Source organism: Pleuronectes platessa, chromosome 15 (assembly GCF_947347685.1).
Source record: "Pleuronectes platessa chromosome 15, fPlePla1.1, whole genome shotgun sequence".
Classification (NCBI taxonomy): Eukaryota; Metazoa; Chordata; class Actinopteri; order Pleuronectiformes; family Pleuronectidae; genus Pleuronectes; species Pleuronectes platessa.
The window spans coordinates 12,904,457-12,928,218 of NC_070640.1; the positions used below are offsets into that span (position 1 = coordinate 12,904,457).

Sequence of the window (23,762 nt, forward strand, 5' to 3'; positions counted from 1 at the left end):
AATAAAGTAATGTAAAAAGTACAGAAGTATCCCTGAAATTTAGAATCAACAGACTTAAGTGTATGTTTGCTGTTTGTAATATTACTATTCAAGTGCAATAATTGTAATACTACAATTTTTTGTCATCATATTAATTTAACATCATGTGCACTATCCCATATTACTTTCTCCTGTTAACATAATACTTACTGTCTCTTTGGTAAAGTTTTATCATGTAACTTTTTCTAGTATTATTTCTACTTGGCACTGTTTCTGCATTACTCTCCATATATTGTGTATATATGTATATAACAAGTTAAAATAAAAAAATCTATTTATAAAAAAATTATATATTTTTTTAATTTTTGTCATTTATATTTTTAGATTGAACACTTTGTTATTTTATTATCTGTAAATCTGGCTTAAATTTTAACTGCATCCCAAAATTTCATAATCTAACCGTAAACACAAACACCTTACAACCTTTAGTTCTTCATGTAAAAACAGATTCAAGGGCTTGATAGTCAAAATGACTGATAATTGAAACTTTAAGCCAAAGCAGAGTGAGACCGTGAAGAAACAACTGGTTTCATGAACCCAGGTGGTGGCACTGGGGCTTCCACTGTAAAATGGTGTGTAGTTTGAATGTTGGATGTACTCGGATTGGGGGGGTCATAGTTTAATCACCTGTGATTGACCACCTCGATGCCGCAGAGGAGTGAGCACTGACCGGGGAACAGAAGCTGCCCTCGCCCCGTCACTAGCTCCACCAACCTCGGGGACATGAACTCATTAATTAACGCTGCGGTGCTCGTCTCCACGCAGCCCGTCTGAGCGGCGTCTCTTCGGAACATGGCCTGTTGGTTCCTGCCGCTGCGACTTCCACCGCAAACCCTTCCGCATTTTCCTGCCGCTCTCGGGCTGTGACGTGTCGTGCTGACGGCGGCCTCGGAGCTGGAGGAGCGGGGGGCTGTAGCACAACAAGAAGCTGGCTCCGCACGTCCCGCTTTGCTTTCAGCGGAGCTCCAGAAACAACCCCTGACCCCTCCTTCTCTGCTCCTCTCCGGCCCGCCCAAATAACACAAAATTCCCGACTGAATCCTGCCCGAGTCTGGGGGAACCAGGCGGCCTGGGAAAGCCGAGACGCGGACCGAGGCCATCCCTGCAGCACGAATCCGGTACGCGGCTCATTTTACTACCAAGGAGGCCGTTTGCAGAGCTACGTTTGCATTAGTGCGTGTCCGTGCCTCTTTGTTATTGCATGCATGTGGGCTTTTAATTTATTTCTCTATTGTCGCTGAGAGGCCGCAGAGGGTTGGGCCCTTTTCTCCTCGGGCCCGGGCCCTCGATAGCGGCTGTAATTGTTGTAATTCAGGCCGCTCCAAAGAGCTAGCCAGCCCCGCTCAGGGTAAATCGGCTTTTTGTGTTCGGCAGTCATCGCCGGCTAATGTCACATCGAGTGGATTGCACCGCTTAACGTGCGATGTAGCCTTTAGTAAAATTCAGATGGATCTCCGCGAAGGAGCGTTCTCAGCCACGGTAAAAAATTAGCATCCTTCCAGACACTAAGCTAACAAAATGGCGGACGCGGTTGTGCATGAAAATCGGTGATGGCGAAGGAGTGCGCCGTTAGCCCCCCTTCCGCTAACCAAGACGAGGTAGACACTATACAAAAACCCTCAGTGCTTCTCCACACGTTTAATCTCGCTGCATGTGGTTTTATTTGTATTTATGCGCGGGAGCTGAGCGTGTTTTGTGGCTGGGACAGTCGGGACTTCGCGTTGCGTGCAATCGGCGCTAACGCTTCTCCAGTGGACAGATGGAGACACTGCCGCTTATCGTCTCGTCTGCCTCCACAACGTTAGGGGCAGCGTGGATGGGAACGCTGGGTCCGTCCGATCGCCCCGGTGCTTATTACCGTGTTCAATGCATGTTTCTGCACACTGATGCTCGCGTGGTGTATGTGTGAGCCGCATCTACACACACCGTTGTCTTCTACCTGGAGGTGGGGGGATGGTACAATCTAGGATCCACACCACTGTTTACATCCCAACACCCCGTGTGTGTGTGTGTGAGACACAGGCTGTGGTAGCACACGATTTCTCCTTATGATGAATGCAGTGTTTGGTATTTTGTTGCTGATGCAGTCATTGCTGTTGTGCCACAAGTACTTTGACTTTCTGCAGACAGAAGGTAACACCACACAAGTCAGTAACTTGATTGAATCACGAGGTTCCCCTTAGTCAAAATCAGTTGTTTTGTTTGTATATTCTATTATGTGGTTCGTTTGAATGCAATATAAAAACAAATGAAGCTCTTTTCACATAATCTTGCTAAATGCATCTCAATGGCATATATAAAACAGAAGTAATGTAGTATGGGTTAAAGCGTCCTTTCAGTATGTTTTTGACGGGTATAGTAGTGCTTGCTTACGACCAGAAAAAGTGTTGATGAAGAGTAAAACTAAGTTTTATAAGTCTAACTGTTTAAGTAGAAAGTGATGCGTGTCCACGAAGTTATCCAGCCCACAGAAATCTTTATATACAGGATATACTGCTGAACAGACCCTAACCGATCACTGTGTATTAATTGTATTTGAAGATATTCCAGCTGTTGTTTTGGTACAACACCAGCCCAGTGTTCCTTTCCAGCATGTGACTCAAATTATCATATCAAATTAACCACAGACACAATGTTTCTCTTAAACACGCAACGGGTAACATGCTCATTGTAGTTTTCCGTGGTTCACCTTCAAAACAAATCTACTTGAGGTTTACGTACTATGTTATAATGTTTGAACATCACTGTTTTAAAATCCAAATAGTTGAAAATTTTGTGTTTGTGTGAGCAGATTTAAATCGTTAGCCCTCCGCAGATGTCTCACACATAGAACAAGGGTCAATCAGTTGTTGACTGCTTGCTGTTGGGCTCTGGATGGTTTTAATGTTTTCCCTGCTTCCACCAGCTTTGGTTATTAAGATCTAAGATTTGCCTCATCTGCTTTCAGCTGTCCAGTAACAAATGCAGTGCGAGGACAATGGATGAGAATGTCACCAGGCTTGCAATACATTCCGAAGAGCCTAAAATAATATTACACGGATCGGGTAAGTCACCACGCTTGTATTACTGTGGGTTTTTGTAACGTCTGCTAGATGTGGCGTTTCACCAAGTTGGATATTTTAGTTTTTTTAGTTAGCTTGAATATTACATTAAAAGTAAAATAGTTTGAATCAACATGTTTGTATTGTGTCATGTCAGTAGCAAATCAGCAACATTTAATGATCTGTTCTCTGGTTAACTGGGTTCCGCTGTTTCACAGATGAAGGTGGTGCCGGCGGACAGGAGTTTGTTGTGGAGCTTCAAGAGACTGTGTTGGTGTCGGAAGGTGAAGGGGAAGGCATGGCGGTTCACAGGTTTGCCCCAGACGAGCTTGTCATCCAGGATGCTGTCGAGGATGTGGTTTCGGAGTATGTGCACTGCGATGAAGATGAAGACGTTGCTGTAGAAACCTGCGTGATGGCTCTGGAGGGCGAGGAGGAAGGTGTTGCCATGGGCGATATCCCAGAAGATGGGCTGGACTCAGAGCAGCAGGAGGATGACCAAGATGGCTGTGGAGATTATCTAATGATATCATGTAAGTTTACAGCCCTGCAGTACAGAGATTGGATTTAAATAGTGCAATTGCTCCTGTCGAAAGCATACTTAGACCACATTCAAACTCTGTTTCCTTGGTGGATCAGATATCAGGCTGATCTGAAAAAAAGTTTAGTGTAAATGCGTTTTAGACAAATTAGAACGTAATTGCTCAAATTACCCCTTCGAGGTGGGTTGAGAGAACTTCACGCCAGATACAAATTAGACCACCACGGTCTGTCTCCTCATTCTTCTATAGCTGTTACCCTGTGGATATGCTGTATACTAAGGCCGTCCTGGACACAATTTAGAGACCTTGATGCGTCAGTAAACATAACCCAGGAGGAACTCATTATTTTAGCCAGTTTCCTTTGACATATCTGATACCTAGAATTTTGGGAATCATGGGGATGGCTATTTCTTTTTACATGACTTAATCACAATTTGTATTGGTAATAATACATATATTTTAAATACTACATTAAAATAGATTTGGACGTATTGAGTCACAACAGTGGTCTTATATTTTTAAGCCTTACATTGACAAGCTCAACTGTTGGTGTTTTAAATACAACTGCCAAAGTACAAAGTTGCCTTTTTAAAACTGGGACCAATCAGCTTCAAGCTACTTTAACACATGAAATGCAAATATTTGGTAAAGTGTCAATGAAAGTATGTTTAGTTTTTCTTCCCAAGTTTTACTGATTGTTCAGCTCTCAGACAGGACTTGTATTATTAATCAGGAGCAGCTTTCATTTTACAAATGGGTAAAGATGTTCCAAATCTATCCAAAATTTCATCTGCATTTATGGGAAGTATTCATTGCAATTTGCTTAATTAATATATAGATATTCGGAAATAGTCAAATCACACTCCAGCTGCATCTTCACCAAATTTGGCTAAATGCGGTCGAGGTGTTATGCATTTATCTTATCACCAGCTGCTGGCTGACAGACCCAAATAACTTGAATTAAATCTTATATGAAATTTGATGCGTGTCCTTTCCCAGTGGACGAAGCTGGTAAAATGGTATCAGAGGATGGAACAGAAGTCACAGTGGAGGGAGCAGTGGAGGACCAGGAAGTGGAGAAGGATGAAGACGGGCAGGAGGTGATAAAGGTCTACATCTTCAAGGCTGATTCTGGGGAGGATGACATGGGTGAGTTGCAGTTAACTTTCTACTTTTCTTTAGGATTTGATTTGATGTTCCCTCATAAAATACAAAAGATGTATCTGTTTATTATACTTTCATTATTATTAAAAGTGGGGTATTTAAAAGATGTGTTAATTCTGCAGGAGAATCTGTTGATATCAGCGACGGAGACACGGAGAGTGTACGGTTAACCGAGTCTTCAGGCCAAACGCTCAGAGAGAAGATGGTTTACATGTCTGTCGGGGATTCTCATCACAATCAAGGAAACCACGGTGAGTTGACGGGTTAGGGTTAGCGGGGATGACATGTCATGAAACTAAACGTCACTAGATTTTGTGGTTTTGTACATGTTGGGCTCATCTGCAGGTGGGTCCAAGGTGACTGATGAGGTATATATGGAGGTGGTGGTAGGAGGTGAAGAGCCAGTAACTCACGACCGCTCGTTTGACAGCGTGTCTCTAAGCAAGGACTTCATGCCTGTGGCCTGGGCGGCTGCTTATGGTCAGCACCCTTGTCTATTAAATTGCTTTTAAAACAACACTGGTAGCCTGTGCATCCACCACGTCTCTGTGTGCCTTGGTTTTAGGCTTTGCCGGTGCTGATGGTGTATATTTTTGTGTTTTGAAAAACATTCTGTCCCTCTTACAGGTGTGGACGACAGTGAAAGTTGTGAAAACCGCAACGGGGCAGCCAGTGCTCTCCTGCACATTGATGAATCGGACGGGGTCGACGAAATCAACAGACAACGCACCAAGAAGCAGAGGCGGTCTGAACCTCGACAGGTCCAGACAGGTAAGATCCTCACATTGGATATGGAAGTTGCCTCCTCAGGCCAGTTTTGCATATAATTTATAATTCTTAGATCACAACATACTTAAGGCCTTTAGATGCTACAGTGATGCAGTGCCATGCTCAGCAGTAAAAGAAGGGATGCATTTAACAGGAAAGCCACAAGTGCAATCAAATGATTTTTTTTCTAACAAGTTAATAATATTTTTATATAATTGATTCATAATAATTGCTCAATTCATGTAATCATTGTTCAAAATGATTTTTCCTGTATAACCAGCGGTCAAATGAAAAAAATAAACACAAACAGGATTTGTCAATATAAGGAAAAAACTAGTCTTCCATTCAGCGAACGTACAGTGTAAGGGTTTCTCAAGATTGCTGTGTATGAGCCAACCGTGTTAACCTTGTTTCTCTCCAGCTCCTCTCCCCCAAAGCAGCAGTTGAACTTTGCTTGTATCCTGTGCAAAGTCAACTCGTCTCATCGTTAAACCGTTTTAATGTGAAGCTGTAGTGGAAGAAAATGTATGAGTTTTATAAGCAGCAACTCGATCTGGCATTTTCCCCCCCAATAATGTCGCTGCAGGGGCCTTTTGAAATTGGTATTATTAGTTAAAAAAAAGTTGAATCTACATACTTATCAATACATTAATGAATGAAAGATTTTATCACTGTTATAAGCTAGAATGACTAAATGTTAATTGGACAATCACATATATGACCATGTAGTCACTTCCCTCTCCCTCTTGTCCTTATTCTCTCCAGCCATTATCATCGGTCCGTATGGTCAGCCTCTGACGGTGTACCCCTGCATGCTTTGTGGTAAGAAGTTCAAGTCACGAGGCTTCCTGAAACGCCACACCAAGAATCATCACCAAGAGGTTCTGACCAGGAAAAAGTACCAGTGTACAGACTGCGAGTTCACCACTAACAAGAAAGCCAGCCTTCACAACCACATGGAGGTGCACGCCCTGAGCAGCAAGGCTCCTTTCGAGTGCGAAATGTGCGGTAAGGAGTTCCACCAGCAGGCTGCGCTATTCTCTCACAGACTGCAGCACCACCACAGAGAGCCCAAGAGCCAGCAGCCTCCAACCCCCACCAAGATGCATAAATGCAAGTTCTGTGACTATGAAACTGCTGAGCAAGGACTTCTCAATCGGCACTTGTTGGCTGTTCACAGTAAAAGTTTCCCTCACATCTGTGTGGAATGTGGAAAAGGCTTTCGACACCCCTCAGAGTTGAAGAAACACATGCGCACGCACACGGGCGAGAAGCCTTACTCCTGCCTGTACTGTGACTACAAGTCGGCCGATTCCTCTAATCTCAAGACACACATCAAGACCAAGCATAGCAAGGAGATGCCATACAAATGTGAGCGCTGTTTCCAGACCTTTGCTGAGGAAGAGGAGTTAATGCAGCACGGACTAACACACGAGGAGAATAAGACCCACCATTGTGCCCACTGTGATCACAAAAGTTCCAACTCCAGTGACCTGAAACGCCATATCATATCTGTTCACACCAAGGACTATCCACACAAATGTGCTGTCTGTGGGAAAGGCTTTCACCGACCATCCGAACTAAAGAAGCACTCAGTAGCCCATCGCACCAAGAAACTCCACCAGTGCCGGCACTGCAACTTTAAAATTGCAGACCCTTTTGTTCTCAGTCGCCATATCTTGTCTGTCCACACAAAGGAGCCACAGTCCTCTCCTGAAAAGAGTGAGGGTAAGAGGACAGAGACGAACACTCCAGTTGTGTCACCTAAAAAGTCTGCACCTAGCAGCTCGAGTAGCACCAGCCCTGCTGCTAGGGTCAGTGCCGCCAGTTTAGCCAGCAGTGTGACTGTAGTTATTGGCAAAGGTCAGAAGGAGAGGAGAATTTACCAGTGCCAGTACTGTGACTACAGCACCGGGGACGCCTCGGGTTTCAAGCGACACGTGATTTCCATTCACACAAAAGACTATCCACACCGCTGTGAGATCTGCTCGAAAGGTTTCCGACGACCATCGGAGAAGAACCAGCATATCGTGCGCCACCACAAGGACGGGAAGGCAGAGTGACTCTGACCGAGCCAAATACTGTGCCACAAAACAGAACAATGTTGAAGCAACTATCACACCCCAATCACTGCACCCTCAGCACAACACCTTTCACATTGAAATAATGTGTATGTGTTCGCTGCACTTGTTGTTTTTGCTCCTTTCTGATCCTCAGCCTAATGTTTGTTCAGAGATGTAAACACGTGTACATAACATTAATGCTCGGTCGGAGGTAGCAGCAGAACCCCTCTGTAGACTTGCACTTTTAACTGCATGTCCCTTGCCGGTGACAGTGTGCATGGCAGATTGTGCAAATGTCTCTTTGTAGATACACGTTATGATTTTTGCAGGCAGCAATCAGTTCTCAGTCACATTGGTCCTAATTATTTGTCTCAAAACAGAAGTGTCGTTTGCAAAACGTTTGCATCATTTAAAAAAAATAAGTACTAAACACAGCAGTAAGGATTAGCAACCTGTTCACAGTAGCACTTGTCATCTCGGTAAAGATCATTTTAAATGCAGTAAACATGTCATGTATGTAATTATGAATGTGTGTGAGAGAGATGGAGTGCGAGTGACAAAAAAAGCATCTGTTGTTCTTCCGGTGCTCAGACCTCACCACCCTGTGACATAATGCTTTTTGTTGTGTTAACATAAACACACGGCCGGCTGAGCTCAACACCCAGAGAAAGGATCAGTCGTTTTTTTAGTTTCGTCAACTGCGAATATTGAATTGACACAAAATACAGAGTGAAGTAGTGGATGATCACTACCCGATCACTGGATTATCACACAGTTGTCGGATGTTAATCTTTTTAAATCGGTAGTCATACTGGAGGTTCCAAACAAGTGCCCTAAGCGGCGGAGCGAGCACTGACTGAGATGTTGCCTGGAAACCCAAATCCCACTAATTTGAAGACAAAAAAAATGTATGTGATGATAATGTTTGTTTTCAACATTGCTGATGACGAGCTGCTCCAACAGATGGTTTCTTTTATTGATGAACAAACTTGTTATAATTGACTTTATATCTATTAACTCACTGAAAAAAGCATAATCTCTAAGCATCAGTATGATCCAATATTAGGCTTGAATCGTGGAAAGGTGACATCATTGTCCTGAGGTAAGTCCGGCCTCAATAGAATCATACAGTATATCTGGTGCTTGTGTTATGAAACTATGAACTGCAGTTTCTTTTCACCAACACAGATGTACCGTTGCCAGTAGAAAGGGAAAATGTATGTCACTTTTTTTATAGGTGAGACTTCAGAAGACAGGTGCTGGTGGTCTACTTGTACAATGGCTTTTTACATTTTTTTTGTTATCACCTGTGACCATTTCCGTTTTTATATTTATTTCATTTACAAGTTGTTGTATAGTTAAGTGTAACTAGACTTCTATGGGACGTAAATTATTGTTTTGTATACAAATCTGTACAAAACGTGTAGATGTAAACACTTGATAAAAACAAAATCTGAACCGTGTTGTTATGGATGTACTTCAACGTATTTGTTAAAAAAAGGTAATAAAAGCAAAGTATTTTAGCCGTATGTCTTTTATTTGCTCATAGGAGCCCTGTGGAGATCTGAAAAAAAATTGTACCAAAACCCTGTGTTGCTCTTAGGTTGGAATAAACTTACTACTTAGAACATTTGAAAAGCCAAGTTTTCTTAAGTTTGGAACATGCAGTGTTTCCATCCATGTTAGCAGTGTCCTGATGACCTGACTATGTATGAGCTACACTGCGTCTCTGTGCAGTACTTCATGTTCATCAGTAGAATAGAGTAAAACCACTCTGTGAACTGGTATCATGATGTGCATGCATGTTTGTCTTTGTGAAATAACAAAATGGCCAAACACACATGGAAAAAATCTTTTCCACAGCAATTCTAGGGGACAAAACCCCCACAGGGAACCATTAGTATGTACAAGCATGGTTTGTGATACAAGCTGTGCTTCATTATGCAACTTTCAGCCAAGTGTGATGTGGAAACTTTAAGCCTCCAGTGCACACATACTAAGGGACTAATGGACTTTTCTAGATGTAGGCCAGTGGTTCTCAAATGGGGGTCTGCAGAGCGTGGGGGGTCTGAATAGTTTCCATCGTTTTTTTCATGCATTAAATCATGTTATATGGGTATTCTGCGTTAATGGAGGAAACATGTTAAAATATGTCCAATATCTTTCTTAGACCTTGTTATAGTTCTTTCACATAATGTAGAACAGTTAAAAACAGGCTATATCAAATGTTTCCAAGGGACACTCAAGAGGGTCCTTTACTGAAAAACCCTCTGATGTAGGCGAGGACTCCGCTGGGGTAATCTTTAAATAATATTTTGTGAACAAATGCAAACTATCAAACACAATTATAAGCAAAGCTTTTTTTAATGTTTCACATCAGGTTTACACACTTCTTAATACAACATTTCAAAGGGCAAATCAAATCAACTGGAAAAACTTTGATTGATTGTAGTATTCACAACAAAGGTTAGCGTCTTCAGCATCGCTGACGGGCGATGACCGAGGCAGAGAACTAAGCAGATGGGCACTCCCCTAAAGAGAGAAAGAAAAAATCAAAGTTAATTTGAATATTGCATAAGATCAGTCTTGTTTATAGATTAAAAAAAAGTACCATTTGTTGGCAGGAAAGCAACGTTCCCGGGCAGGATGCCGGTCTCCAAGGAGAACTGCCTGAACTTCTCCAGCAGGTCTGGGCTGAGGTGAACTCCACGACCTGTCGAGCAGCGTTGTATTGATTAAGATACTGAACTGAGCTGCTGCACACACTTACATCGACTGGACAGAGTGTGGCATCAGATAACTTTACCATATAGTTTGTTGACAATGGTGATATCGCTTCCTTTGGTCTTGATGGTGTGAGTCAGAGCGTACTCGTCGTACTTGACATCGACCATGCGCATGTCGTTGTCGTTCTCCCAGCCTGTCAGAGGGGAGGAGCATGCATCGTGTGAAGCAGAAGATTAAGAATGGTTTAATTGTGACTGTTGCCTGCCTCTTTGTGTTTGTTCACTCACTCTCACTGGTGTATTTGAACCTTCCAGGCATGTCAGTCTTTTTCGCCAGGCCGCTCATTCTCCAACAAGAGCCATCAGAGCTGCAAAGACACCATTAAAACATGAGCAGCGGTTTCATCACTGATCTGTTTTTTCTTTCTTCCTCCCTGTCCGTCCTCTCGCACTCACGTGAGACTGGCGTAGGACATGTCCAGGTCCCCATCGGCGGTAGGGGTGAAAACGGCCGTGCCCATCTTCATGCTGGCCCTGCGGGCGGTAAACCACTGGGCATTGGTGGCAAATCCAATGAGGTACCACTTACCCGCCATCTGTGGGCCCACAGAAGGCAGACATAGCAGAAAGAAAACAGAACAAAACATATATACTTAACACTTGTAGCTGCCCTGTGAGCATGTGAACTTAAAACAGTCGGTTTAGTCATTTTACCATCCTCGGTTGCTTTGTTCATTTTAATAATTTTAGTTTCCAGTATCAAACTGTGCCCCTGCTCCTGTTTAGTCTATAATAGACTAAACAGGAGCAGAATAAACTTTCACCCAGACTCACTTATGCATTCAATCCCCATTAAAATGTATTATGAAGCAAAGCTAAGAATGTGGTGGCAGGTTTTTGAGGAATCACAAAACATGTGATTCCTCACATGTTTTGTTTTCCCCACAAATCTCACTTTACTCCTTAAAAGATTATACTACACAACTCATTCAAGTAAATAGTTGTTGCATGTTAAAAAAAAATGGCCAAGAAATCGAACATCAATCAAATTTAAAATGAAAGAATGGTACTCTGTAGAGTTTATACTTCTGCCCCCTTAGTAGATCTGGATTTTTAATTTAATATTATCTAATTGTTTCTTCCATGACCCATATTTATTTATACGACTCTGTATTTTTGGTGTAGACTTGCTTGCAAATAAGCAAACCAACGAACAAACCTCCATGATGGAGGATGCAGATGGTTTTATAAATTGTAGTTTATTCGATGCTTGTCATTAAATAACTTAATGTGACACCCACTTTCTAAAGGTGACAGGCAATCAAAATGATTTGTATACATGCACGACAAAAACACCACTATGACTCTAATAAAAGGCTACTTTACCCAGTTATGTGTCTTACCTCCTGCAGATTGAAGTCAGCCTGTGGCATGATCTCAGAGGACACCGTCAGGAAGCAGAGCACGGTGCCCAGCGCTGTCAGCAGGGAAGTCATTGTCACTGAGGAGCAGGGTCGGCTGCAGCAATGATGATGGAGGAGAGAGCCGGTGAAGATCTGGAGGCTTGCTGCTGAGGTGCTGCACAACGACCCTTTATATAGTGGAGCACGAGATACCCCTTTCCCTCCCAGCGAGCCCGCACGCACACAGTCGCGCACGCACACATACATAAAGACCCTGGAGCTGGGATGGGTTCAAACAGGCCTCAGAGAAACCCACAAACAGTCACAGCCACAAGCTAAGCTTTTTAGTCTTGCCAGGGCAGAATGAAATCAATCATGTGAGAGGGTGAAACTTGCCAGGAGTCTTCATACCCTCTAGAAAAAGTGGATACACAATATATCCTGTCTGTCAGGCTGTTTGAATTGGAAAGCACAGTATTTGATAATGGTATGTCATTATACAGCTTCCCACGCGTAGCAAGAGATTAAACAGAACAGGAATCTAAACAGGAACAAAGCTCCCGCTGCCCTCCAGGGCTTTCTGCTGCCGAGAGCACAGAATTAAATCCATCCGTCAGCAGTTGCCATAGTAAAACATGAGACAACACAAATGCACATGCAGATTCGATTCATGCAGCACCACGTAATCAACGTCTCCTCTGCAAGTTTAACGTCAATAAACACTTTCCACTCATCATTCAACTTGCAATTACTGGTCGGAAGTATCGTGATGATTTATTCTGTATGAGGCCGTCACTAAGAGAAGAAACACAACAGCTGTTTCCAAGATCAACAAACCCACAGTCTCTCCTGGTGACTGTTTTCATGATATGATACTACAAGCATTTAAAGCAACAATATAAAATAATTAGGGAACTTGATTAAACTGTAAATTCAGAGGAGTAGAAAACGTTTTCAACATTAACAGGTTTGCCTGTTGTTCTGATCAGTTTAAAGGAGGTCGGCTGCTGCACACTCTGAAAAAAGAATCCTGGAGCAGGAGGGCTGATGAGATGAATTAGTGTAATGAGCTGGAATCAGACCAGTGCAGGCAGACACATGCCCCAGCACAAAGATTCCTCCAACCTACAGTACATACCTTGCCAGTTCCAACAGGTAAGCCTGTCAGAAAGTGAATAGTTCCTGTGGGGTGGAAATTAGTTCATACCACACTGTCAAAAGGATAAAGAATGACAAATCATTCTATTATTCCAACTTCACACATAATTCCAATCTATTTTTTCTCCACTGCTGGCCTCTGGTCACACCACATCAAAAGTCTGAATGAAAAGTTGTCTTATATGTGTTACACTTCATTAACAAATGAAAGTAGTGATAACATCCAAGGCTCTTTATGATGAATGAAATCAGTTGAATTAGACAGTATTGGATTTCAACACAGTATAGCTGCAACTAAATCATATTTATAAGGATGATGGATAATTTCCTACCAGTTAATGGATAATTCTGTTATTGTTTCTAACAAGTGGGACAAAGTGTAGCAGTCAGAAATGTTGTCTCTGACTTCCAGGAAAAATGTATCTGACTTGGTACATAAAAGGGTGGAGCCAGGGGGGCACTGGCCCCAGCTGGAATCTGATTGGCCACATAAAGTGCTCATGTCCGGTCAGTAGTCACTTACTAACAATAAATATAACAATTTCTTCAGAACTTTTTCTGAAGTACACCATGTGCTTGGGACAATTTTTCAAAATATTAAAGCCAACAATAAATAAAGAACGACTTAAATTATTCAACCTCCACAATCTGACAATATCCGAATCTCTGTAGAGCGCATACCCAGCAGTCCCCTTAAAATTTAATTCAACTGCACTTAATTGCACACACTCATAGATATCAGTTTCCTAAATATATCTGTGTTTTTCATCATGATCCATGAATTAGTTCCTGGGAAAACTGAAAATGTTGAATAGGGTTCCTCCCTGATCCATATCACATCCTTCCACCAAGTTCCCTGCACATCCGCTCATTTGCTTTTGTGTTATCTTTCTTATAAACCGACCAACACCAAATATATTGATGATATAACTGTAAATCATACTGTAAATCATCACAGCGAAAATTGGACTGAATATTTTGTTAACAGCCCATCGCCAACAGCAATAGCAGACACACTCACACGCGCACACACACAAACAATCACATACAAATATGACATGAGACTCATATAGCATGTAATAATATATCCTTACAGCTCTACCAGTAAAGCTATAAAATATGTGTAGCCTCAGCAGGCACGTGCACAGACATTTTGGGGGGCAGGTGCTCAAACCAAAAAAATTGCACCCATCGCCAAAATTGTTTATGAAATAAAAAATAATAATAATTAGCAAATAAAAAACACAGTAGGATATTTTCAACTTATATATTTATTTTTGTTAACAAACTAACTCAAATTATCAATTTGAATAAATAAATGAGTTAGTGATGTGATGGGCTCCTCTGGACCAGGTAGGGTTACTGATTCTCCCTCATCTGTTTTACTAGTTCATGGCCTGATCCAAGATAAAAGAGAGCTGCTACTCTGACCTGCTTGCTGCAGCTCCCTGTCCTTCTGCTTTTAGAGTCTCTCTTTTCTTGGCATTAAGCTGCACATTTTGTAAATGAGATAAATCAATGTTGTGCATAATTATCAAGAGTGACCTACATAATCTCTATAAAGCTGACAACACAGTACACACACATTTTTTGTACTGTTTTCTGACAGAGTTGAAGCATAAGCAGCATTACACTAGTAATATAACACAATATACCTCACCAGCTCAACTTAAGACCTACCTTTCATTTCAATAATTACGATTTTAAATTAAACAAAACTAGTGAACTTGTCTAATTTGTAGAACAGTAAAACTGCCATTAAATTATCTGTCTGTCTGCCTGTCTGTATCTCTCTCCCTGTCTCTCTTCATTAAATATGACAAACGTCAGTAAACAGCTGAGTTTTTTGTTTGTTTTCAGCGGCGCTAATGTTGTGGTTCATTTATAACCAAACAACGTCGGGGGATTGCACAAACACCGTCTTTACCTGTTTGTCTGATGCTGCCGGCATTGTTGTGCAAGTTCACACCTCTCATGAACTAGTTCAAAGTTCAGTTCATACAAGTAAACATGAATAGTTCACGTTCATAGTTCACCATTTAAATTCTGAACTAGTTCATAGTTTAGTTCATTTCATAGTTTTAAGGTGGAAAGTGAGAATGAAAGACTTAACTTGTTGAAAACCTTATCCATCACTACCCCTTGCCTTTACTGTCGGAATCTTTATCACACAGTGTGTAAAAATCCCTCTCTGCTTTCTCTTGCCATCTGTATATGAGACCGAGAGCTGTTGTGGCGCAGGTATGGCCTGCCCCTTTAAGGAAAGTTTGTAGTGTGTGACGTAGTGCACCTGGGTATTGTGGGAAAAGACGCTAAAAGTGTGTTTATAAGGAGAAGTGACGGAGCACCTAGAGGTGATGCGGGTGTTGCTCCTGCTGTATATCCGAGAAATAAAGTGGCTGCATTTCAAGTAAAGAAACATCTCCTCCTCCTTCTTCACGGAGCGGTCCGGACGGCTGGTTACCGGCCAGACAGCGAGCCAAGACAACCAGTGACAGGAGCGGCTCCTGGTACAGGCGACATAGGAGACTGATTTATCATGACGTGACACATCCAATGTAAAACAATACATTAACGTCACATGATCATCCTCTAACCTCGGGGACGCACCGGAGGTAGAAGCGCTGTGAAAAGCACCAGCGTAGTGCCGTGAAGAACCGGGAAGCTCCGCGGCCACATACACACACACACAAGCACATAATCTCCTGTGGGGGGTGGCGGCTACAGGCTTGGTAGGTCAGTCACCTGTGAAGACCAATATCATTTACCCCTGAGCCAGCGCGGAGAAATGATGATGATGATGATGACAAATTTAATATAAAAAAATATATATAAAATTAAATATTAAAAAAAATGCGCGCGCACATCCTGCGCAGAAGCCCATTGCGCACATCCTGCGCAGAAGCGAACTGGTCTCTCTTGTAGAAGAGCAAACGCTTTGCTGACTAGGCCACCACGATGATTGTCTCAAGGAATTAAGCACACTAATAACTTTGACAAATTATCACTAAAACTTCAGAGAAAATATTTTCTACTTTACTACATATATTTGACAGCCTTACTTAAAAGTTACTTTTATATTTTTGGCTTTTAGATACTGGATGATTTAACATACTTTAAAAACCTATTGTTAGAGAATAACCCAGTACTTTTCCAACCTTGTCTTCGGATGCCTTACAAGAATCACAGTCTGCTGTGATGCCCCCTGCTGGCTGCTGGGTTCCTCTGCTGCTCTAGCTTGGTTTGTGCAGCTTGTGATTAACCAAAGTTGTCCATAAAAGAAAACCTTTAATATCCTTTAAGGGCAATTGGATGTACAACCAGCAATCATCAATTGATGACATAGAGAGTAATTTTTATTCTTAAATATTGATGAATGAAGAAAAAATTGGGCTCCAGTAGAAGGGCACTTTTCTCATCCAGGGCAAAAGGGCCAGTGCTTGAGCACTAAGGGTCTATCTGTGCACGTGCCTGAGCCTCAGGATTGCACAACAGATAGAGAGTTTATAGTTCACAGATAGAGCGTTTATAGTTCAATTTGCTGAATCTGCCGGTGAAGCCATGAGATCTGTGTTGTTGTTAGGATTCTATGTTGGCCTGAGGGTGGCGCTAGAGGACAGATCATGGATGTGTTTACTCTTGAGCCATGTGTGAAATGGCAGGTTGATGATCATCGGAAATGCTAAGTAAAAACAAAGAGAGCCACAGAGCAATCAATAGTAAACTCAGTGTTGATTCCATAATTTTCCAGATGGTCACGGATAAACGTGTTGGAAAAGAGAAAATATTCAACTCAATGTGAGACGCCTTAGTAATTTGACATATGATCATACCACATTTCATTGCAGTGTGACCAGTCTATGAGTGTGACCAGTGGTTGTCGCTTTGTGTTGTGGTGAACCAAAACATAGCATACAAACCTGAGGTCCCCATCGTCTTTAGGCTCTGCCACTAAATTCTAAAACTAACTAGATGTTACACTGACGTTTGGCTGTAGGTTATTCACATGGTGAATGATAATGAGAACTGAACATGTACAATATAGCCTCTATTAAATCTTAAATTACAGAATTAACAAGAGAGTAAAGACTTGCATTCTCAGATTTTCACATGTGACCGATCACGCTCAGATAAACCAACAACTGTATCTGTGGTACTGAATACAACACACATGAACAAATTAAAGTGAATAGTAATGCTTGACATATAGAGCTTTTTTTGTGTAGCACAGAGGAGGCGCTATGACTCACTGAGTTATAATTCATGGGTTTAAAAGAGGATAAATGACCGTGTCCAGTTTATTTTGTTATCCAGCACAATGTTGTCATTAAGCTGCATCTCAATGAGTGTATAGTGAAGTCATACAACACTAATTACAGAGATCATATGACATCTTTACAACAACTTTACATCCAGAGAGCACTACTAGGTGGAATGCACTGATTGTCCTGAGGGTGGCACCAGGGGAGAGACCGTTCCTACCGACTGAACTCTGGAGTGGAGACGCCATGTAAACCTTTGAGTTGAGTGATTTTAAATGGAGGAAATGTATTGATTTAAACAGTTCAAACGATTGCTCTCCACAAGATGTGCATTAAGATTGTTAATAATGGGAGACAATGGACAGTGCGTGCAGGGAGACACTGCAGGCGAGTAGTGTTTAGTTTGCAATATTATGGTATCAGAAATGTAAATATTACAGATTACAATACGCAATTACATTAATCCTATATGAATAAATAGTATTTGCAGTTGGTTTTTTATATAAGCAGCTCCTGCACATCTTTTAATTTGAAGGTCTGGGCAGTGCAATAGGGGAACCACTCAAACGATAAGAGAGTGCTGGACAAACGCCATTAGATTAAGGGAGTGCAGAGAAAATTAAATAAATAAAAGCAGATTGTATCAGTCTTACAGTAAAGATGACTGAAACCGCTCCAGGATGTTATGACTCTACTCCTTGGAACCATGTGGGAGTGACAAGTAAGTCCAACCAGCGTCTCCACTGGGTGACATCTATGGGAGGTTTTTTTCAGTCCTCCTCAAACACTGAAAAACCACTCACTTGAATAAAGATTGAAAATATGCCATAGATCTTCAGGAGGAGGATCATAACCGGAGCCTGCAGGAGACGGTAACATGGCTGCATGTGCATCCCTGGGCTAATAAATATTACAGATGATCACGTTAACCCATTTAGATGAGCAATTGTAAAAAACTGAAGTCATGTTGTTTGGTGCATTTAGTTGATCGAGCAGCAGAATCAGAACTGAAGATGATTAAGTATAGTTGTGGCTGAAAGAGGACAAGGTGACAACTTACTGAAATGAAAATTATTCAGAATCAGAATCAGAATCAGAATTCTTTTTATTGCCTTGTATATTTTCACATACAGGAAATTGCCTTGGTGTGGTTGGTGCACTTTACAAACAACAATATAAAAACAACAATATAGAGCATGGCCTTTCCTCTGGGGTCACCCTTTAATTCTATTACTATTCATATCGTAGATGTTTGTGAATATATATTATTGCTCCCGTCTCCTTCCATCCAGCAATTTTGTTTCCTGACATGTGACGACCAGGCCACATGTTGTTCTTCTTCGACTTGAACCTCACAGAGTCACATTTCATTTACTGCAATATTTTTTTATTATTTACCATTTCATTTTCATACATTCTCAAAATATGTAGAAATCAGTCAGACAGCAGATGATATGTTCAATTTGTGCAGGTATAGAAATATGTAAAATAACATGACAGTGCCTGCAGCTTTATTTCATAAAGAGACAATTCAACAAACATGTAGTGTGTACTTTTTTAAACAGTTAACACTAACCAACACTTGAATATTCCCCTGCAACTTATTTCAGAGATAAAGACAGTTTGTCATGTATGACATTAAAGAGGGTGGAATGCAGAGAGCATTGGAAGTCATCAGCTGATAAATCCAAGGAAATACTGGAGATGAAATTCTTCAGACAGGCTGCATTAACAGTCTGTGATCATTATAAAGTATAAAGAGAAACTAGACCAAGTCAGGGAGGCTGGAGCGAGGAGACACTGAAGCATCTGTCATGGTGAGGAACTCAACCCAGTTCTGACAGAAGCCCCGAGAATACTCTCCTGTGTGGATGACGAGTCCCCACAGGCGGCTCTGGCCCGTTTTGTTCCTCAGAGCCAGCTGAGCCTCCCGCTCCGTCACGTTGAAGCTGATATTTAGAACCTGCACCACTAGCAGGTAAAGCAGTCCAGCTGTTACAATGCTGCTGTACCACGCACACGTGAAGCAAAGGGCTGAGCTGTGAAAACAGAGAAACAATAAAATATAATGTTTGAAATGCACAGTATTTTGTATTTATTAGTTCTGGTCACAACTAAAAACCATTGGCCCATTTTCTTTGGAAAATCAATTTATAAAAAGGAAGGAGGAAAGATTAATAATGAAATAATAATGAAAAAAAACATTTGTAATAGAGGGGGAAAAAAGTACCTTACTTTACTTTACTTGAATCTACTTAACTTTACTTTACTTAATATATGTCCTTACAAATTCTACTAATATTCATTGGAAAGGGTTTATTGATCATACCTATTATCTAATAGCAATAAGTAAAGTACATTTTTGTGTTTATATTAATTTGGTGAACTTTTCAATGTGAACTCCTGATGTAGTTGTTAGGATGAGACAGGACATGTGATATATAAACACGTATTTATGATATATAGAGTGCTGTACCTGGACTGGCTGTAGACACCGGGGCAGTAGAAGAGAGCCGTCATGACATACTGACCAGGACAGATGCTGCAAAGCACCAAACTGATCCCGTACAGAGAGGTCAGCACGAACACCAAGAGGGTCAGCAGGAAACTGCGGTGGTTTGCCTGTCCGACACAGCTGTTTATCCTGCAACACCTCAACACAAACACACAAACACAACACAGACCCACAAGACAACGATCTGTGAGACCCAAGCTGACCTGGATATGTTGGGTTCATATACCTGCTGTATTTAAAATAACTTAGAGATGGTATGTGAAGTTTACATTTGAAAGACTATTGAATATTTCCTGGTCAGATTATCATGTAGGTTATTCTAGTTTGGTGGTAGTAGATTCAGTATACTCACAGTAAATCATGGTTGGTTCTGGAGTTGCTATCTATATAGTAAATGTGAATAATAAACAGGAAGATTAACATCATATATACATTTTATTCTTTTGTCTGTAGGTTGTAAGACTATATTAGACAATGAAACAATTCAGAAACTGTGCATGAGGTATAAATAGATTTATAAACCTGACTTCATCATCTTCAATGTTCTTGTGAGTGTGCAGTTCAGGAAAGTCTCTGATAAAGCTCACAAAAAAATAGATACCCTGTCTTCCTGGTCGACCTGAGACGGACCCCAGTTTATCAGCTATCTAGTTCAACATTACATTTCAAGACATTTTTGCTGGGAGCAGTTTCTATTTAAAAACAATGTTTGAATGCAAAGAGTTTTTCAATTGAGCACCCGCTCCCCTAACTGTCTGTGCACGGCCCTGAGGAAACCCGTGGGAGCAGAAGGAGGTTTTGCTTAAGACTTGAACGTTGTTGTGTAATTGCAGGGTAGTTATCTAATCTATCATAATTCAATATTCCCTTTCATGATGAGGTGTTAATGTACAATTAAAATAAGCATAATGATGTTATAATACCAAATCCAACCCACCAGACACAGTGGTGGTCCAGACGCTTGACGCAGGATCCACAGGTTCGACAGTGTCCGGCTCGCGGGGGTCGCATTGTTTTGCACACAGAGCATCTGCTCCACTTTTCTGTCAGGGCAGGAGGAGAGGAGGAGGAGACCCCTGATTGGACGGATCCATTTAGATGTGTAGAGTCCTTGTTGACCTCCTCACTCTGGCTGTGATAGGAGGTGCTGTGAAACCCTGGGCCTCTCTTGGTGTGAATGAGAGATCCGATGGTGAGGATCATGCCGGCAGTCACAGTGCACAGCTGCAGATGGCTGATGTCCCCACGCGGTAGAATCTCTGTGATGAAGAGGTAATACATGTAGGCCAGAGAGAACAGCGCCAGAGTGAGGAAGAAGAGGGTGCGTCTCCTCTTGCGGTGCGTGGCGTAGTAGTACCAGAGGACCAGGCTGGGCAGAGCTGTCAGGATGATGATGCCCAGCAGGTAGTGCAGCGCTGCGGCCCGGAGCAGCAGAGGCAGCAGCATCAGGGCCGGGATCATGGAGATCTCCAGGTTGTCAATCAGAGCCCCGAGAACAAGAGAGTGACATCCGCCGTGAGGGGGTTTGTGTCTCAGCCACCTTCAGGCAGAGATACAAACAATAATTAGGAATGATGCTAATACACTTTCATTGATCAAACTAATAAGATGATATGACGAAAACTCACATATGTTTGTTCTTATTTGAAGGGTCAGACCCTGTAACTCTAAAATTGTTCTTTGGTTTGATGTCACACGTGTTCGCTTTTAAATAAACTGTAAAAAGATAAATAAATGGATGAAATTAAATGAATTTATGATTAAATACATCGCAAAATGGGAGACCTGGAACATTTCTTCACTCTGCTTATTGTACTAAAGCAGGGATCCCAAACCTTTCAGCCTGTGATGCCGAAAATAACCGGGTCAGAGTTATGTGACCCCCATTATCCCAAAGGATATTTTAGCTGAGCTTGTTCACAAACAATCTCCCATATGCAATGGTGGTGCTGTAAACTGACCTGCTGCAACTGATGCTGTCACTCATCTGTCATAACCACCATGCATGGATATTTACATGGTTTTATGCTAACGAGTACTTTTTTTTAGCTTTTGGAACAATTATGGCAAAAATATGATATTGAGAATTGCATTTATATTGTATTTGATGTCTGTAAATCATCTTGTGACCCTTCTGTGTTTCACTAAAGGTCATACATCTCACTAAAGGTCAGGCTTCTTCTAACCTGTTAAAGGCCTCGTCCAGGTCTTCACAGTCACAGCAGCATCCGTACTGGTAGATATCACACTCGCAGCAGCACATGGGATCATCTGGCTCCGGAGGCTTCAACTTCTCCCATTTCATTATGGCTTCCTGAAGTTCACAGGGCCACTTCGTTCTCTGGAGCGATGAACGAATGAACTACACCATAACAAATTATTAGTGGAAGGAACATATCTATGGAAAATTACTACTAGAATCTATAATACAAAAACACACACACATCATGATCTACAACTTTGAAAAAAGCATTTATATACATACATATATATCAACATATATATTATATATATATATAAATTATAGAGGGTCAACTTTGCATCTGAATTGGCAGCAAACCACTAATCAATTAAAAGCAACCCATTTTGTTTGACATTTGTAAAATCACAGAAAACATTACAGTATAAACATGTACTGGACTGAACATGCCACCGTAATATGTAAAAATATGAGTAATTTCTATAATCAGAAAAGTGACATCCCGAGAGATTCAAATTGTAATTTGTTGAAACAAGGCCACCGTGTCCACAGGGACAAACTATCTGGGCCAGCAAACCCAGGTCCTGAACACTCAGAGACGAACTTGAGTTATTGTCAGTGTGGCTTATTATTATTTTAGTCTGGGTCATTGGGTTCTTGTGCAGATCCTGACCTTAATCTATTCAGGAGTAAACGGAGAGGAATATATAAACTGAGAGAAAATATAATTCCAGTCACCTTTTATCTCTTTGTTTTAGTTTCTTTCTTCAAACGGCTTTTACATGACTTTTTACAAACTGTATAATCATCATTATTTTCCACAATAACTGCATAAACTCTATTTAAATATTCTAAACGAAAAATACAACTCCATAAAACCAAGATAAACCATTCCTGTGTTGACTTACCTTTGTAAAAAATATATATGTCAAGAAGATGAGCCCTCGTCACCAATGAAAACTGCTCCTTGGTTTCTCTTCAGTCATTCGTGTTGAAAAAGGAACATTTGCAGCTCTCTGCTCTGGTGCTGCTGCGGCGACACTGAATCAGTGCAGTGGGATGGTTTTCTTTTCTTGGATTCCCCCGGTGGAAGTGTCCCAACTGAAGGCCAATTGGATTCCTCCTGACAAGTGGTTTGATATTGTGTTGCATCGGCCGGTGGACTTGTCCAAAGACCAATAGACCGTCCTCACATGTCTTTGAAAAATTCAGAAGTCGTTCCAAGCAAACTTAGCCTTCCTCTGCTTTACAGCTCAATTACCAGTTTAGGCTTAATTCTGAGACGCTTGGTGAATCCAGGCGCTTCTTCAGCAGGCGGAGGGAGCCAGAGAGTCTTTCTTACCTCCTCCCACAGCTGAGGGGCTGTGTGGAGGTGTTCTAAAGCTGCATGGGCACCACTGATAATCCACACTGAGCTGGACAAGGGTGCGTATGAGAAACATGACAGGCACTCATAGATGAGAGACAGAGTGATGATCCAAGGCCGGCCCCACCCTCTGGGATCATATTTCCTCCCACAGGCAACCTGACCTTACTTCTCACACAGAAAACTCCAGAAGGGTATGTGTGTGTGTGTGTGATGGGTTCTGGTTGTTCTCATATTGTGGGGACCTGAATCTGTTTACACACTCACGTTATGGGGACTTGTCTTTCTTTGGGGGAGACAAGTTTAGGGTAAGTGTTCGGCAAGTAGTAACTATGGTTAAGGTTAGAGTAAACCTCCAGGAAATCAGTGTAAGTCTGTGTGTGTGTGTGTGTGTGTGTTTGTGACTTGAAGCAAACACGAATGCTCCTATTGTGAGTCTGTGTTTCTATACATTACAGCCATTGCATACTATGAGTGATTGCAGGACGAAAGTTCTTCTTTTCTCTCGGAGCTCA

At 41.6% G+C, this 23,762-nt stretch overlaps 2 protein-coding genes across 4 annotated transcripts; one reads left to right on the plus strand and one right to left on the minus strand.

Moving 5' to 3' along the window:
• Positions 1-888: 888 nt before the first annotated feature.
• Positions 889-9,140, plus strand: LOC128456727 (zinc finger Y-chromosomal protein 1). 3 transcript variants are annotated; one of them, XM_053441024.1, is made up of 8 exons: positions 889-1,157; positions 2,987-3,083; positions 3,299-3,613; positions 4,622-4,771; positions 4,909-5,037; positions 5,132-5,266; positions 5,414-5,557; positions 6,320-9,140. In XM_053441024.1, the coding sequence occupies exons 2-8, from the start codon at positions 3,017-3,019 to the stop codon at positions 7,615-7,617; spliced, it is 2,238 nt and encodes a 745-aa protein (XP_053296999.1). In that variant the 5' UTR covers positions 889-1,157; positions 2,987-3,016; the 3' UTR covers positions 7,618-9,140. The 3 variants fall into 3 exon arrangements, with proteins under 3 accessions (XP_053296999.1, XP_053296998.1, XP_053297000.1); XM_053441023.1 differs by lacking the exon at positions 889-1,157 and adding an exon at positions 1,547-1,637; XM_053441025.1 differs by lacking the exons at positions 889-1,157; positions 5,132-5,266 and adding an exon at positions 1,559-1,637.
• An 857-nt stretch (positions 9,141-9,997) lies between these two features.
• Positions 9,998-23,321, minus strand: LOC128457090 (palmitoyltransferase ZDHHC23-A). The gene is made up of 10 exons (XM_053441613.1): positions 22,790-23,321; positions 21,868-22,043; positions 20,619-21,221; positions 19,643-19,810; positions 18,968-19,205; positions 10,800-10,939; positions 10,632-10,711; positions 10,424-10,537; positions 10,229-10,330; positions 9,998-10,149 (listed from the first exon to the last, which is right to left on the minus strand). The coding sequence occupies exons 2-10, from the start codon at positions 21,984-21,986 to the stop codon at positions 10,130-10,132; spliced, it is 1,584 nt and encodes a 527-aa protein (XP_053297588.1). The 5' UTR covers positions 21,987-22,043; positions 22,790-23,321; the 3' UTR covers positions 9,998-10,129.
• Positions 23,322-23,762: the final 441 nt, after the last annotated feature.

What these genes read in the sequence shown, in the direction of transcription:
- LOC128456727 (XM_053441023.1), top strand. Translation starts at nt 1,590, where the DNA reads ATGGCGAAGGAGTGCGCCGTTAGCCCCCCTTCCGCTAACCAAGACGAG. An exon ending in CTTCCGCTAACCAAGACGAG is followed by an intron (nt 1,638 to 2,986) that starts GTAGACACTATA and finishes ATCTGCTTTCAG; the next exon opens with CTGTCCAGTAACAAATGCAG. An exon ending in TCACAATCAAGGAAACCACG is followed by an intron (nt 5,038 to 5,131) that starts GTGAGTTGACGG and finishes GCTCATCTGCAG; the next exon opens with GTGGGTCCAAGGTGACTGAT.
- LOC128457090 (XM_053441613.1), bottom strand. Translation starts at nt 21,986, where the DNA reads ATGAAATGGGAGAAGTTGAAGCCTCCGGAGCCAGATGATCCCATGTGC. An exon ending in CTGGACCACCACTGTGTCTG is followed by an intron (nt 19,811 to 20,618) that starts GTGGGTTGGATT and finishes GAGGTGTTGCAG; the next exon opens with GATAAACAGCTGTGTCGGAC. An exon ending in TCACCATGACAGATGCTTCA is followed by an intron (nt 10,940 to 18,967) that starts GTGTCTCCTCGC and finishes GTGGGCCCACAG; the next exon opens with ATGGCGGGTAAGTGGTACCT.